Genomic DNA, 16,717 nt, shown 5'->3' with positions numbered 1-16,717 from the left:
ATCTAGTACTTCACTGCCCTATTACAACACTGAAGTCGGCCCAGTGTATGGTCCATTCACTCACCTGTCTTTCTTGGCCTCCATGAAGGAAGCATCACAGCACATTAACCTGAGGCCCAAGTGTTCCCTTTAGTGCCGAGCACCTGAAAGGCACTGAGCACGAGTACTCAGAAGTACTCGGCATGTGATGGACAGGAGAGAGGATGCAGTGCAGGGTACAGTGCAAACAGTGGACTCTACAGAGGAGGACTCATTCCTTCAGAGAGCATCTGAGGAGGCAACCTCATTTCTTCCTCTTCCATCAAGGCTTCTGCACAGGTTCAGGTGTCTGTTTTGGTTGTACTTCTTGTCTTCCCTACTTTTGGTGGTAAAAGTTGGTTCCCTGTATTTTATTCATCTAAAAATTTAATTCATCTTTCTTAACATTGTTTTAATTGGAAAGTCATAATTATAACTATTAACTGAGTACAAGGTGATGTTTTTATATATGTATACAATGTAAAATAATTAAATCAGGCTAATTAGCATATTTGTCCTCTTATTTGCTTATCATTTTTTTGTGGTGATACATTTTAAATTTACTCTTAATTATTCCATCCTTTCTGAAAACTAGGTTAAATGCAGCCTCAGAAACCTCCCTCTATAATCAGTGACCTGACATAACTTCCTCTCTTTTTGTCCTAAACTCTACTGTCCAGAGACTTAAATAGTTAGTGGAAAAGTCTACTAACACAGGGAGTGGGGGAGGGGGAATATCAGTTGTCAGTTATCTGAGTTGCTGCAGCTACACAGAAAGGTGAAAGTCATAACCCACAACATTTACTGAGAACTGATTACAGTAAACAAAAATCCCATTCAGCCATATAATTGTGCTTAACTTGGCATACCCTACCATACCAACGACTTCATTCAGCCTTCGAAGTCTGTGGGACATTTGATATGACAACATAATACAAATTCAATGCAAAATCACTCAGACAATGTTTTAATCTTGTAAAAGATAAAAATAAAGTAAGTTTTTGAAGCTGATTAATTAGGAGACTCAATCCACTTCTTTGCAAAGTCATTGACAATTGAGAATCCAGACATGGTAGGACAGTGAATGATTGAAGGGCACAAAATAAACAAGATCTCCATAAGGACATTACTTGCATATCAACATTGTAAAGGTCTTTGGAAATGAATACAAAGACTTCAAATACTTTGTAAAACTTGGTTTCTTCATAATGTCACTGAGAAAGTCAAACATGAAAAGTGTCATCAGCTACCCTATGGTGGGGTCTAAAATGCTGGTCCAAAGGAACCAATGCTCCACTCATTCTTTCTTCACTCTTGGAATTAATGTGTGTAGCTGAAAGTTTTCCTGTGTCCCGGCCTGCTGGCAGTCGGGACAAATCTCTCCCACTTGCATCCCCCAAGTAAACACACAGAGGCTTAATTATAACTGCATGGCCATGGTTCAAGCTTTTAGCTAGCTAGCTCTATATCTTAAATTAACCCATTTCTATTAATCTATGGTTTGCCACATGTTCCGTGGCTTTACCGGTCTGTTGGCATGTTGTTTCTCCTTTGGTGGTGGCTGGCATCTCTCCCTGCCTTCTTCTAGCTCTTATATCTTAAATTAGCCCATAACTATTAATCTATGTATTGCCACATGTTCCGTGGCTTTACCTGCATCCTATTACATGTTGCTCCTTGGGCAGCTTGCTGGCGTCTCTCCCTTCCTTCTTCCTGTCTCTCTCTGAATTTCCCACCTGCCTCTAAGCTGCCTTGCCATATGCCAAACAGCTTTATTTATCAACCAATCAGAGCAACACATATTTGCAACATAAAGACATTCCCCCATCCAATGTGTAACTACAAATGCAACCTAGCTCTTAATGGTTGAAAAATTAAACGAACCACTTGGTGCTCATTCTTTTTCATATTTGAGATAAAGAATCAAACTTTTTTTTATTACTTACTACGTGGATTGTATTTTAAATGGTTTTCTTTAAAGTAGACTTTTCTACCTTAATTATCCTGAAATTAAGAATAATGTGTTTTGCCAGCATTTACACCGCAAAATGTTTGTTTCCCCACAGCTAAACTATAAGTCCTCCAAGGACAGATACTGTGAATTCTCTTTATTATCTGCCTCACCCAGCAGCAGCCTATTCCCTATCATAACCCACACGCTTACCCTTGGCACAGAAATCTGAGAAAAAGAAACATTCAAAACATATATTAAAGACTGATTACCTGACTTGGAGATGGAATTTTCCTGCAGATAAGACTAGCCATAACCTTAATACCTCCCCACTACTCATGGTGGTATCTGAGGTTTCTTACCTCATCAGTTGCGGCTCCTTTCATACATAACAGGGCCAACTTGAAGAACAGGTTTTGAGAGAGCCTTGTGAGATGACCATTTGGTTTCATTTTTGTCTCACCTACAGGATATTCTCTCCTATCACAAAAGGAGTCATCAGCGTCTCTCTCCTGGACTGTATCTAGGTTACCTAAAGCTATGTAGCTCTGTGGATCAGATCAAAGTGCTCGTAACCCAAAAGTTGCCCAACATTCTCTGCCATGTGAAGATCCGTGAAAACAGTAACATCTCCAAGTAAGTGGTCCCAAGTTGGGATTTTCCTTGGTCTGATGTGTCCAAAGGAAAGTCAAGTGCTAGCTACCAGTATAGTATCTCTGGTGAGATGTTCCACAGCATGATGGAGTCCTGGCATCTAGGATAAGGTCAACTAGGAGGAGCAAAGCCATTAAAGGGAGGCCCTGCACCTTCACTGTCCCTTCTGCTTCGCTCAGGTACAACCAGTGATGCCCTACTGGCTTATGAATCAAGACTTACCTTTGCACACTGTTCCCACTATCCTTTTCACCATTGGAAATGGGCCCTTTGTGCCTTTTGTTTTTGATATCACCAATGAGAATGGCATCAGTGGAGCTACTACCTCTTCCTGGCCTAACGGTGCCCTCACCCACCTTCACTCCACCCTCTCCTAACTCTCTGGTTTTCGGACTTTATATGTGTTCTACATGTCTGACAATTCTCTAGGGAAGGAAAAAAGTAACAAGGCCCAAACTTCCAGAAACTTCCTCTATGGTTTGGCATTTGGTGACTGACTTTGTTAGTTTTGGGAAAGTTGCCTAGTCTTGGTACTCTGGCTCAACTTTATCACTAACCCTAATGGCAGGCCTCTCATTCATCAACTATAATGAACTGAATTGTGTTCAGCATAAAAATGAAGGAAAAGAAGGTATACATAATAAAGGAAAAAGTCTCCGGATTTCTTTAGGCTTCGTAGAATGCAAACTAGATTCTCAAATTCTTTACAAGTGTGGATTTGCTTAACAAAAACCAATATGGCCCTTTGAACTTTGGTCTCTACGATGACAAGCCTTTAGTAAACACACTGTCTCACAGGTTTGCAGAAGCACTCCCAGTGGCAATGGAGATGATGATGAAGGTGCAAGGGATGTGGTAGTCTTCGAGAACTCTCTGCCCACCATCTCCCCTTCTTTCAGTTATCAATTGCACCTGGACTTTAAGTCCGCCCTCTGGTGGTCATTTCAACAATCAACATCTGCTAGCTTGTCCAGAGTCTTGTCCAGAAGACAGCGAGGCTCATTTATGAGTTGACTGGGCAATGGTCATTTTCATCTGTTTCTCGATTTGTGTCATAAAATCTTAGTCATCGTCTTTCAGTAATTATATCAACAGATTTTCCCAAGGATCCAGATTCCCTTGTACAAAAGACTGCACCGGCCTTCATTCTGAAAGTCCCATCCATCTCCCCATCTTCAGAGCCCACACTGACTCCTTAGTGGCAATGTGATTCTTACTGGTGACTTTCTAATTTGGTTCCAGACTCCGTTTTAGCAGTGTTGTCCTTTGGGGTCTGTGTATATTGTGCTAATCATAAACCCCTCATCTAGTTATGTATCAGAGGTGGGAAAAGGGAAATCATTCCCAAGTAGGCTCTCAAGGACTTCGATTAGTTGTAAGCTAAAAGTATGCCCAAACTGCAATAGGACTTAAGTTTGATTTTTTTTTCTCTCTTTCTTATTGGAACAAATGATAGATTTTTCCACAGTCTTGTCCAGTATGAGGCTTGAAATAAAACAGATCTCTTAAAAACAGAAACTTTTCTAAGAGGGTAGTTAAAGAGAGAGCCCGGGGTTGGTTGATTGACTTGTTTCTCTTGTTTTTCTGCCTTTTTTTTTTTTTTAATGAACCTCCTCCAGCACAGTCAGTTTGGTTTTCTGAGTCAGAGACTGGAGCCCAGGCTGTGATGACCCTTTGGTGAGAGCCTTCCACCATGAAGAGGAGGCTTTCCTTCACTGCCTCGCCTGCTCTTGAGAGCACATTACTGCTCCCCGCAGAGTTAGAAGGAGAAACCGGGCTAACAGAAAGTGTTTGGAGACTTGGGCAAAATACCTGTGGAAACAATGTTGTTGCCCAAAGGCTTTTGCCTTGATCTTTTCAAGCCCCTTTTGGAGAGTGGCTTTGGGGGGACCAGCCAGATGTTCCTTCCTCCCACCACCCTTCTTTCCCTTCCCTTCGGCTTGACAGTTGGAAAAGTTCATTACGAAGAACTATAGAGCGTGCAGAATGAAGACACAGATGACTGGTTTAGGAGGAGGAGGAAGGAAGCAGTGATGTGTGTCCCCTGATTCCTTTTATTGGAATTGTCTGGTGTTCCTGTTTGTGATTCTCCTCAAGCTTTTGGAAAAGGAACGAAACCAAAATAGTCCCCATGATTACAACAGGCCAGGGCTGAAATGTGCTTCGTGGTTTGTTGCCTGAGTTGGAGCAGAGTCCTGTGGTTAGCCAACTGTGGAATTAACCAGTAGATGCCCCTGTGGTAAAATGGAGGCCCTTAGAACCTACAGAGACAGGAAAACAAGGAGAGTCAGGAAGGGATTACAAACACCTGAAACACTTCAGTTTCAAGCACTGATTCATACAGGCCAGCCGTATTATTCAGACATCCAGGGGCTCTGATAGGTGAACGAAGCTGAAATCAGAAATAGCCCATTTGAACTCCAGTTAGGTAGCAAAAGGTTCAAGTTCCATAAATAGCATTGTGTTTTAACCACCAAGAACTGGTCGCTCGGGTTCTGGACACCGAGAAAGTTCTGAGCTGTACTCTGAACTTTTCTTATATTTCTAATTTTAACTTGACTCAACATACAGAGAGGAGTGGGAGTGGGTCCAGAAGCTTTCTGGCTCCGACTCTATGGAAAGTGCGGATCATAATGCAGACTGCCCCGTGCCATTGTTCTTCTACGAGCTCCAGACGGCAGTGAAGGCTCTCCTGAAGCAGATCAATGTACCTCTGCACCAGGTACAAGGCTTTACCATTTCTATCTGCTTTTTATGACTCATGGAAACTAGGTTGTGTCATAAAACTTACTCAAGAGGCATATATATGTACGTATGTTTATTGTCGTTTTTAAAATACCACTCTGCCTATACATGCATGTTTTGAATTTAATGCCTACAACTAGACCCAGGCTGTGCTCTGGCTCCCTTTCTCTTGTTCCTTCATATCAGCCTCTTCCAGTTTCCAGACCCCACTATAGTGTACTCTGACCAAGCAAGAAAACGCCCTCTAGCCTACCCTGAAAGATACCAAGATTCTGTTGTAGGACAGCATGAAACACAAGAATATACTCACCCATTAATGAAAAACATTATAGTTAGATACACGAATTATTTAAGAGCAAAAGACTAACCATGGGATTTAGAACAATGGCCAAGTGATTTCATGTTGTCTGTTATTAACAAAATCACAAAGTCAAAATATGCACAACTATCTTCTAGAAGTCAGAACTTAAAGGGAAACTGTTGGCATATTAAGAGTAAAAATGTGTTAGGCTCTGTCTCGTAGTTTAACACAAGCTAGCAACATGCTGAACTCAGGGGTGGGGCTGTCTGCTGTTTGCTTGGCCTTTGTTCATGCCCCTGCCCCTCCACTACAACATGAACAGAGATCCCGAGCACCAAGTGTATCCTGCATCAGGAAGATCCTTACAGTGACGGCCTGTTCTCTTTTAATAAGAGAAAGAGGAACAGATTGGCCACCCAAAGGCAGGGAGAAGTCAGAAATTCCAGAAGTGTCCTTCTATTCTTCACAGCCAGTCCAAACCAGCTAACACTGATGGAGACTAAATCACAAGAGATGCTAAAGACACTAGAGGAGCCCCTGGATTATTCAAGGGGTGACCCTGTGCTCACAGGGAGAAAAGTAGGAACCCAGCAGCTCTCCTTGTGGCAGTAGGTACTATTAAAGGGTCTCTTGGACCTAGCAGGTTTGAAGCAGCTCGTATTTCATTGGTAACTCCGGCTACACATACATGTTGGGAGAAGGCTGCTTAACTGCATAACAGTGCATACAACATTTTTTTATACTTGTAAATTTTTCTCAGTCCTTGGCCAGAAACTACATTTTTCCCCCTTAACCAACTTAAATTGAAACTAGTGGATTTTTAATTCAATCCATTTTTGTTGCTTCATGTAATTATATTCATCATTTTGAAAAGCCCACAGAATGCAATCATTTTCTGCTTTTATAAGAAGCATAAATGTTGTTTTCAGAGTTTATGTGGAACATTACTGCCTTAAATCTTGATTTTATATAGCATTATTAAATGGGCTGAACCCTAATATTTATGTTGTATAAAAATTCCAGGCTTGAAGTTGTGTAATTTTGTTAGATGTTTTATGCCGGTTTGGTGTTGTTTATGTAAGTGCCGTGTTGTAACTCTCCTATTTTTCCTCCGCGCGTGTCCCTCTGCAGGCACGGAACTTCCGCCTCTACACACAGGAGGTGTTGGAAATGGGTCACAATGTGTCCTTTCTTCTCCTGCTCCCTGCCTCAGACGACGTCTGTACAGCCCCAGGACAGAATAATCCTTACACCCCACACTCAGGGTTTCTTAACCTCCCTCTTCAGATGTTTGAACTCGGTATAGTGGCTTGTTTCACCTAGAAATATTAACCCAGCCTCCTTAGAATAAAATCACAAAGTGGTATCTGTTCCCCCTTGTCCCAGTGGAGGGTCAGTAAATCACATGATGGCTTTGGCAACAACCCCTCCTAGGACTGTGTACAAGTGTGAGCAAAAGCAAGGCTGCAGGACTAGCCTGAGCAGTGTCTACTGAAACCTAGCGAGGGCCCAGTAGAGAGGAAGGAATTCCAAACTGAAAGTTCAGTGATCAGGCTTACTTACTGCCTCCCTCCTCACTTCTTAGAACATAAATACAAGAATGGTGTGTGCGTGAATGTGTGTTCATGCTATGCCCCCGGCTCCATCCTCTCATAGCCAACTGGGAAAGAATAGCAATGAAATTAATATGTAGCATTTATATCACTTTGGAGCAAAAAAAAAAAAAAGATCAATAAGTAGTCTTGATTTATTAAATAAACAGATTGATATTAAATACTCTAAATAGCCTAGACAATTTGAGAAATGGACAAGATCTCCCAGGATGCAATACTGTGATCTTAATGTGAGGGATCTGGGTGGTGGAAGATCTTGTCCTCGCTTTCAAAATGAATAGCCTGGCTCCAGTTTCTGCAGAGACCCCTGCTGCCCACTGAGAATGTGAACAGGGAGGCTTTGTCTCCTTTCCGGTGCTTCATCTTGTAACAGACCAATAAGAGGCAATTAGCAAGGGCTCCCTCAATTCAAATAAATTGCACAATTTGGGGGAGGCTGAGTGAGTGGGTGGGTAGAATGAGGCAGACCCATTTTTTGACTGCTCCCAAGCCACCAGATTCAGAAACACACAAGGTGATTGCCTGAAACTTCATTTTGAGATCTGGGCATCTGAATCAGGATTGATCTCTTTCAGATACATTGTTTAAGCCGCTTAGTTGCCCTTGCTCCAAGCAGTTAAGACATCCAGACGGTGATGACTGGTCACTGCTGTTTCCCAAAGGTGGGAGACTTCCTATGAGAAGCTGGAAGCAGATGGAGATTTGACAGGCCTGGGTCCCCTACTATATGACACTGGCACTCATTTAACCTTTCCACGCCTTTACCACGTCACGTGATTAATAACAGTGACCATACCACTCCCCAAAGCCCTTGCTCCGTGGGACCATTTAGTTCATTCCCTAGCCAGAAAACATCACTAGTGCGTATCCTGCAGCACTGGTGTGATGAGTTCCTGTCTGGGAGCCACACAGATGTCTAGTCAATCAACAGCTCTTGGGCCAATGTAGAGACTAAGAGGAAAAGACAGCGCAGACACTACACTCGAGGGACTCGGTATGATGGTAGAAGTAAACTGGGAGTGCCAATTACCACCAAATGAGCCATAATATGCCAGAAATCATAGGTATTCTATAGCTGAAAAGATAGCACGTGTGTGCTTCATTGAGCCAGTTTTCCCAGCGAGTAGCAGAAAACCTTCATGAAGGAGGGCACATTTGATACAGTTGTTTAAGCATGGGCAGGTTAATAAACATAGATCAAAAAGAAAAGCTTTCCTGTCCTGGGGAGAAGAGCTAGTGAAGACATGGGAATGTAGTAGGAAGAATCCCAGAAAGAACAAGAGGCCCAGTTTGGTTAGGAGGCCATTCAGCTGAACAGGGGGGTCCGTGCTGACTTGTCAGAGTCAGAAAGAGAGATGTAATGTGGATGGAAAGCAAGGGCCAAAACCTTCAGAGCTAGGTTTAAGAGTCCCAGTGGTAGAATGAGAGCTTGTGGGAAAAGGAGAAAGACTTAAGTGTGAGAAACTGAGTGGAAACGAGAGCGAGCAACTGCTAACAGGAGGAAAGGAGACATCCAGAGATGGCCCCTGAGTGCCAGCCTCGGGACTGTGGGGATAATGCTGCCTCTGCTAGAACTATGAGAGCCCGAAAGCATGGTTTGGGTGCTTTTAGCTTTAAATAATATTGAATCTGAAGGTGCTAAATCAACATCAAAGTGAACATATCACATTGGCAGCAGAAATGCAAGAGAGCAAGCCAGATACTAAACAGGGAAACTTCAGCAGTGTCTACAAGTAGCTGCTAAAACCAAAAGCACACAAATGCTTCCCACAGGACAAATAAAGAGGAAAGATAGAAGGAGAACACTTTATTGTGGAGCTAGCCAGTATTTCATTCTGTATAAGGTGAATCACACCTTTCCCCTAATTATAAGGGGTGTGTGTGTGTGTGTGTGTGAAATTCATGTCTCCATGTCTCAGTGACACTGGGATAATTATAATAGTATATGTCCCCTAGGGCCCGGTGGGTCACAAACATTTGAAAGAGTCCCATCAGTCCTGGGAATGTCACACTCTTCTTGGACAGCCACCCTCTGTCATGCTGCTCGCCATTTCTCTCCACACTGCAACTGTTGCAGCCTCCTCGCACACATGTTCCTCTCCTCATTCATTTGTTCACCCACCAACAAACACCACCACGTGCCAGGCATTGCTAAGAGGCCCCGCAAACCCTTCGACTCCTCAGAGAGTGCCCATCCTAGTTGAGGGGACAGACGATAAGGCAATGGACAGAGGACACAAGCCTAAGAGATGCAAGGGCTCTGGAGAAAAATCGTGGAAAGGGACTAGAGTAATGTGGCGGGGTTGCGACTCTCTAGAGGATGCCCTGGGAAGGCCTCCGTGAAGAAGTCACATTTGAGCAGAGACCTGACATTTCCAGACAACAGGAAGAGCAAGTGGAGAGGGCGTCAAGGAACAGTGTGTGTGGACAAGAGAGCAGAGTCCATAGTGTGAGATAATCAAGAACAAAGATGAGAGAGGAAAAAGGTCTCAGCGGGAGAAACCAGACCCTTCAGCACACAGAGACTCTGACAGGGAACTTAGATATAAACCCAGTAGATGCTGTTAAGCAGTATAGCGTTAAAAGCTCTGCAAAATGCAATAGAAGCATCCCCCCACTCCCCACCCCTCATCCCATCCCCACTCCAAGAAAGAAAGCTCGACTTTGTTTAACCCAGAATTTTCCAAATTCATCTGACCAGAACTGGAAACATTTTTGGCATGGCATCTATTAAAAAAATCCACAAAACACATACTTAGGGATACAATGCCCTAGAATAATGTTCCTCAAAGTTTAATGTTCATAAGAATCACCTGGAGAGCTTGTTAAACTATAGATTCCTGGAGTCCAGCCCCAGTGATGCTGAGTCAGTAGGCTGAGAAGGAGCTGAAAAAGATGTACATTTCTAATAAGCTCTCGGGTAATAGTGACGCCAAAAATCCATAGTTTAAGTGGTTCTGCCTAGGACTCAGAGATAAATACATAAATACAGACTTAGAAATGTAGTCAGCAGAGTAATCTGGTAGAACCCAACTGTGTCTGCCTCTTTGATCTGTCTTACCTATTTGTATTGCTAAAAGCAACTGTAAGACCATACACACTAGCCTTCATCTATGAAAAATAGGCCATAGATCAAAGCCTGTGTCTCACAGATCCTGGCTTTAAATGTTTTTTACTATAATAACAAACTCTGGTACTCCTTTGGCCCTCCCTCATTGCTGTATCACGAGTTATCTAACTGATTAATGGCCACCATGTACGTTTCCAGAAAAGACCACTTGGTTGGCGTTGGTTCCATTGACACATCCAATTCTATTACTGTTTTTTTTTTAAGACCATGGATAAGTGTTGCCAGTAAGTAGAAACTGATACACTCTCTAGTTCAATGTTGGTTGTACCAGAAACAAGTTTTAAAATATTACATGCTCTTAGAATCATGACAAGCTCCACCTTATCCTTAAACAATCAGCGTTTTCCAAGAGGCGGACCTTCTTTTCCTCCACTAGACTAGCCCACTGAAAAATTAATGAAAGCTTCTATAGGAATTCTTAAGCCTTGCTGTATTAGACCCATGCCCCTCTGAGGAAGATGCTAAAAAAGTTAACTAGGGCCTTTGACTCTAGGTCATTCCATGTTAAGTGGTAGAGATACCCTAAGCATTTCTGAGAAAGAAAAGAATGTTTTTGGAAATTCAATCAGAACTAGAAAAAAAAAACTTTAATAACAACAAGGGAATTCTAATGAAACTTGAAAAGGTGTGAATTATGGGAATATGTAAATTATAATAAAGAAGTGCATTATATTTCTGTTTGACTTGTATAAGTCATCATCCTCTACCTCACGGAAGGATTTGAGCTTTGGCAACCCAGCCATGTTCCCACTAGTGACCTTAAGTGGATCATAAATAACTTGCTGACCAGCAATGGAAATCTCCGTCTGTGCCTAGTCCAGCACCAAACAGATGTGGCGAGGGCAAAATGATAAAGACTGGCCTCCTGTCTCCAGGAGTAAAGACCACTAGGTCACACCCGCAGGATACTGTTTCAGAGGGCTGTTTGTGACACTAAAAGAGACCGACAAAGGGAGATGTTGTCAAGCTCTGGACAAGCAGGGTTGAACAGTTTCACCAAAGACCCATTCCTCTTTCCATGGCTTTAGGGCTGACACTCCATCATCCCTTAGGCAAAAGAAGACTAGAACCCTTGTAAGGCCATAAAGCCCATGTGTGGAAGCCCTTGAGAAATGTGTTCCCAGAAGCAAAGGAAAAGCAACGTCACAAGCTTAGACACACTGTTCAGTGACGTGGCCTCTTGAGGCTCTGCCTAGCCTGCACGGAGGAGGTCACCTTGCCCTGACCCCGTGGGCAGTCTCAATGAACAGCAAGGCTCCAATGAGAAAAGCTGATTTTTATTGATTTCCTTGGCTCTGTAATTTGTGCTAATTGGATGAAAAGGACAGGATACTGGAGAATTTTTAAAAATTGGCCATACCCTTCTTCACTCAACACACATTTGCTGAGTTTCCACTAGATGCCAGATCCTGTGCTGGGTGGACCTGCAGATGGTCACAGCACACAGCTTCAATACCAGACTCTCAGAATCTAGAGGGGATAGAGGCATTCCCACCAATGGTCCTAATACAGTGAAACCCCTACTATAAGACAGGAGCCACTGAATTTCAGAAAGACATCCAAGTCTTCCTTCAGAGGAATTCAATATTTTCAATGGATCATGGAAGAGAAGTCAAAATTGAGGAGGTGAAAGGCAAATGTGAGAAGGGAAGTGATTTCAGTCAGAAGAAATAGCATGAACAAAGGCTAAGCCGATTAGGTCTACCCTGGTCGTGTGATGGATGCTTAGCACCCCTGGGGAAGCTGGAAGGTCAGATTACGGCAGTAGCTCCAAGTAGCTGAGACTACATCCTGTGGGCAAGAGGAACAGTGAAAAGGTTTTAAGGAAAGGAATGATATGGGCTTACTGGGTCTCGGTAGTTCTGGGAGGACAGACTACAGAAAGTAAGGTACTGGAGCTGAGAACAGAGGTGAGGAAACCACAGGAGACTGGTTTGCTGATCCAAGTGGACAATGGTAAGACCTCAGAACCAGGGCTGGCATGGGGGAGGTACAGAGGCAGAAGGAGCGGCCAATGGGGATTCGGGAGTTAAAAATCAATGAAACTTTGTGATTGATTTGACACAGCTGAGGGGCAAGATGGAGGAGCCAGAGAGTCTGAAATGGGTCTAAGATGGATAGCATTGCCATCTACCAAGAGGAAATATGAAGGGAGGAAGAAGTTTGGGGGAGGGGAGGATGACGAGTCCAGTTTGACACAAGATGGGTTTTGAGATACCTGTGGGATATCCAGGCAACAAGCTTAATGGAATCCAGACCCCAGGCTTTAGGGGAATGGCCCAGCACCCACCTTTATTCCTAATCCCCATTTTTCCTGATTTAAGACACCACTCCTATATGCCAAGTGTCAGCTCATGTACTACCAGAACACTGTGGGGCACTTTGGGCCCAGGTGCTTTCTGGCAAAGACTCTAAACTTACCCTAGGAGGTTACCTTGTTGATTCTTTGGCCCTTGAAGGAGGAGTTTGAAGAGTTGGGGGTTCTTAGACTATTCTAATCCCGATGGGCTAACATCTGAACTATTAAATGTTTCATCCTTCCTGGGAAGTGAAGGGATAGGATAGGGGAGTGGGAACAAACTGATTCTAGTATGTCTCATCCACATCTTGTGTATTGTGCATACACTGTGTTGGTTCCTCTTTGGGAATCTTATTTGCCCTGTTTTAGGGGTAATACTGAGGTCCTTGGAGGTCATCTTCCTACCATGCACACTGGTAGCAAGCGGCCCAGCTGCAATCAAAAATCAGACCTGCATGGTATTTAGCCCATGCACTTTCTACTCTACTGTCCTGTGAGTGCTCAAGGCCAACTGAACTTTAGTCTGTCTCTGTTATATGGAGAGAAATAGAAGAGAAACACCACCAGAGACAATTAGTTTCCATTTATGTGTTACTCACCAATCACGTAGTCCCAATAATGGCATTGCAGTCATTGCCTTATACCAGTTTGTCTGTAAAATGCATGTGATTCACATTTTTTAAAATATTAGAAGCTTCCAGTCTATCCTTCCTTCCTCAGGGATGGCTACCAAATGTATCATTGCTAAACCACAAAAGACTATGTTAAAGTAAGATTTGTCAAAGTGACGTTAAAGGCTCTGGATAGAAACCACCAGGGCAGGAAAAGTGCTACAGCTGAACCATGCACATAACTCACTTGTGGTGCATGGCATGGATGGCATTGGATGGTGTGGGTATGGGAGACCACCCACTGATCCACAGCCCCTGCCACAAAATGCAAGAGAAGACTGAATTCCCTGGCCTTTGAGAGAAAACTGAATACGCCACCGGGCCTTAAGATTTCAGAGGGACTGATACTGTTTCGTTCAAAGGGAAAGACAGTTCAGTTCCTTTACACAGTCAACTTTCTTTCACATTTAGAAATGGAAAAAAGTCGACTTTTGTCATTGTTTCCAACTTCATTTGGAAAAGGAGGCTGTGAGACTCTTCACTCTCAGGCCGAAGGGGGATCTGTCAAGTGCTACCAGGATGTAGCCCCTCCTGGAAGGGCAGAAAGACCGAGAACCGCAAGGGTCAAAAGTGGTGACTCCTACCTCTGAGCTGCCAGGAAATATCACGGTCCTGAAAAAGACCTTTGCAAACAGGAAAATCCAGCACACAGAAGTACACCTAGAGAGGAAAGCGGGGAGTCTTGGGGCCGGGGTCTGCCTTCTTCATCCGCTCTGACGTTCCTTTACTCAACCAATAGTAGTTAAGAAGCTTTGGTGTTGGGAGTTTTAAAGAAATAAAAAGCATCCTAATGCCAAAGCAGCCAAAGACACACCTACAACAATGCAGCAGGGTAAGGTCTCATACATTCCGAATCATATCCTCTATGGGCCCAGGGGGAGAAATGAGATCTGCCGGAAGGAAGGAGACACCCGTGGAAACTTCACTGAGTAGCTGTTTCTACTGAATCCTTCAGTGCCAAAGGAAGACTGGAAAGGACTGGTAGAGACAGGTCTCTAAGGGTGGGGAGGGCAATTGTAAAAGAGTGAAAATATAAAAGAGAGTGTATTAAGTTTGGTTTGATCAAAGCCGAGTTAATACAAAGCCAGCTGTATAATGAAAGGTGTAACTAAAGATTCGTACTCAAACCCTAGACCATAAGAGTTTCCTTATGGGGAACGGTGTTTGAATTTTTATTCTAAAGAGGGATCTCTGTAGAATTTTAAGTATGGGAATCACATGAGAATTCTACTGTTTGGGAGAAGAGTAAGAGCTTTTCCTTTACTGGTAGAATATGAAATCAGCTCTTCTTCGAACCAGGCAAGAATGTTCTAAAGAGTGTGGGAAGGCTAGGAAGAAAGAAGCTGGTAACAGAAAAATGAAGTCCAGGTCTGAGGGTAGAGACCTTGAATGGGACAAGCTGGTGTAAGAGTAGGACTCAGAGTAGGGCACAGCTGGAGTAGGGCACAGCTGGAGTAGGGCACAGCTGAAGTAAGAATGAAGAACTGAAGCACTCATGCTAGTCTCTCCTATTCCGTGTGAACAAAAACAATGCAGGTCACCTTTCCAGGGGTCTAAAATTTCTCATAAAAGAATATCAAGCAAGGTATCAAGCAGGCTAGGATGTAAGATGCACAGAAATCTCTCACATGCAAAGGAGAAAGATTTCCTCACTAACTGGTGGAGATGAACACACACCCCATTCTGAAGTGTGATGGTTTAGCTTCCCTAAATGGCTGAGGTGTAAGTACTGGGATCTATAGCAAAGGGGGTCAGAGGTAGTAAACTGGACAATATTATTAAAATTTCTCACCCAAGAAGATATAGCAAAAATAAAGTCTCCCAATCGATGATGGACCAGAAAGACACTAGAACAGCACTGCCCTGCATGGGGATGCATTCTCACCATATTGGAACACTAGGCTATTGTAGTGTGTGGCCAGAGCTGGCCAGAGAGGAGAGAAACCTGCCATGTGCCTCTCCTGAAAAGAGGCAAGGATGAGCATGCAGCTTAGACTCTTTCCTATGGCCTCTGTCACATTATGTTTTGAGAAAAGAAGGCCAAACCTGAAGACAAAAGGGGTATGGCCGAGAATCTGAACCCACCATCCTTCCAAATTTGCAAAGGGGGACAGGCAGAAAAGGACTCAAAGCCCAAAGGTCCTGGGGGAATGTCTAGTTAGAGTAAAGACAACCTAAGAAAAGCATGTCTCATACCTTCTAGGAGTAAGCAAGATGCTTAGTAGAAAATTCAAGCTACTACTTCTTTTTGTTTTTGTTTTCCCTTTAAAGTGATTTTCCCAGTTGGTACGTGTGTGTGTGTGTGTGTGTGTGTGTGTGTGTGTGTGTGTTAGCCATACACACAATAACATATACTTAGCAATATGATAACTTCTGAAACTTGTATCATTAGGCAATTTTCTTATTATGTAAACATCACATATTATGTTTACACACATTTAGATGGCTATGATGTCACTGGGTGACAGTCTTATTGGGCCACCACTGCATATGCAGCCATCGATACATCATTGCGTGGCACATGACAGTATATGAAAAAGGTCCCAAATTTAGGAAAAAGTCCATCTGAACTGCAGTTTGAACCAACCCGCTTCCCCATACCTTACAAGGGATTGGTAAACCTAAAAGGGAATACTGTCTGACTAAAGCCAGACAACTGGCCCCTTAAGAGCACATTTATAATTTATTTATGGCTTAATATTTTCCACTGATAGGGTTAATAAATCATGTTTCCATTCGACTGGTTTTCTCTGCTGTATGAATTTCTCTATTTTGATACGAGATCTTAACATGTTTTCTTTTGCTTGTCCTTTTTCCAGTTCATTTTTGCAGCTACAGAGAGAAATTTATTAGCCTGTATTGCCGTCTTTCTGCTGTTGTGGAGCTGGACGCCCTGAACACCCAACAGTCCCTGAGGGAAGCAATCTCAGACAGCGAGGTTGCAGCTGCCAAACAAAGACACCAGCAAGTGTTAGACTTCATTCAGGTAAAGCTGCTGTTCCTTGGATAATGACGCAGGGAGAGGCAGGGAGAGGCAGGGTGAGAACCGAGCAAGAGGAGCTACCAGAGGCCATCAAGGGAACGCACTGTGCCAACAGCCTGTGGATCTGGCAGAATGGTGTGGCACAGGAGCGCTGAGTTTTCAAAGGCTTAGCAGTGAATGACGGGTAAATTGCACTAGTCCTAAGAACTGTATCAGCCGCTGTGGTCAGCAGCAGCGAATGGTCCAAATACTGTGCTTACCCACTAGTTTAATAAGGGGGAAAAGAAAGTGTAGAATGTCCTCAGTATCCCAGAGAAAAAGAAAAAAAAAATGGTCTATCAGTTTATAGTTA

The 16,717-nt window shown here is 43.3% G+C and overlaps 1 protein-coding gene across 1 annotated transcript in view; it reads left to right on the top strand.

Annotated features, from left to right (window-relative positions):
* Positions 1-16,717, top strand: part of Ankfn1 (ankyrin repeat and fibronectin type III domain containing 1) — a 143,289-nt gene that overhangs the window by 104,675 nt on the left and 21,897 nt on the right. The window contains exons 12-15 of the mRNA XM_059269611.1: positions 2,439-2,605; positions 5,195-5,345; positions 6,801-6,969; positions 16,202-16,368. Coding sequence (XP_059125594.1) covers positions 2,439-2,605; positions 5,195-5,345; positions 6,801-6,969; positions 16,202-16,368 — 654 coding nt within the window. The remainder of the gene's footprint in view (positions 1-2,438; positions 2,606-5,194; positions 5,346-6,800; positions 6,970-16,201; positions 16,369-16,717) is intronic.

The sequence above is a fragment of the Peromyscus eremicus genome, chromosome 8a (assembly GCF_949786415.1).
Source record: "Peromyscus eremicus chromosome 8a, PerEre_H2_v1, whole genome shotgun sequence".
Taxonomy (NCBI): Eukaryota; Metazoa; Chordata; class Mammalia; order Rodentia; family Cricetidae; genus Peromyscus; species Peromyscus eremicus.
The sequence above is the reverse complement of the archived record's forward strand: the minus strand, read 5'-3'. Positions and strand labels throughout refer to the sequence as shown.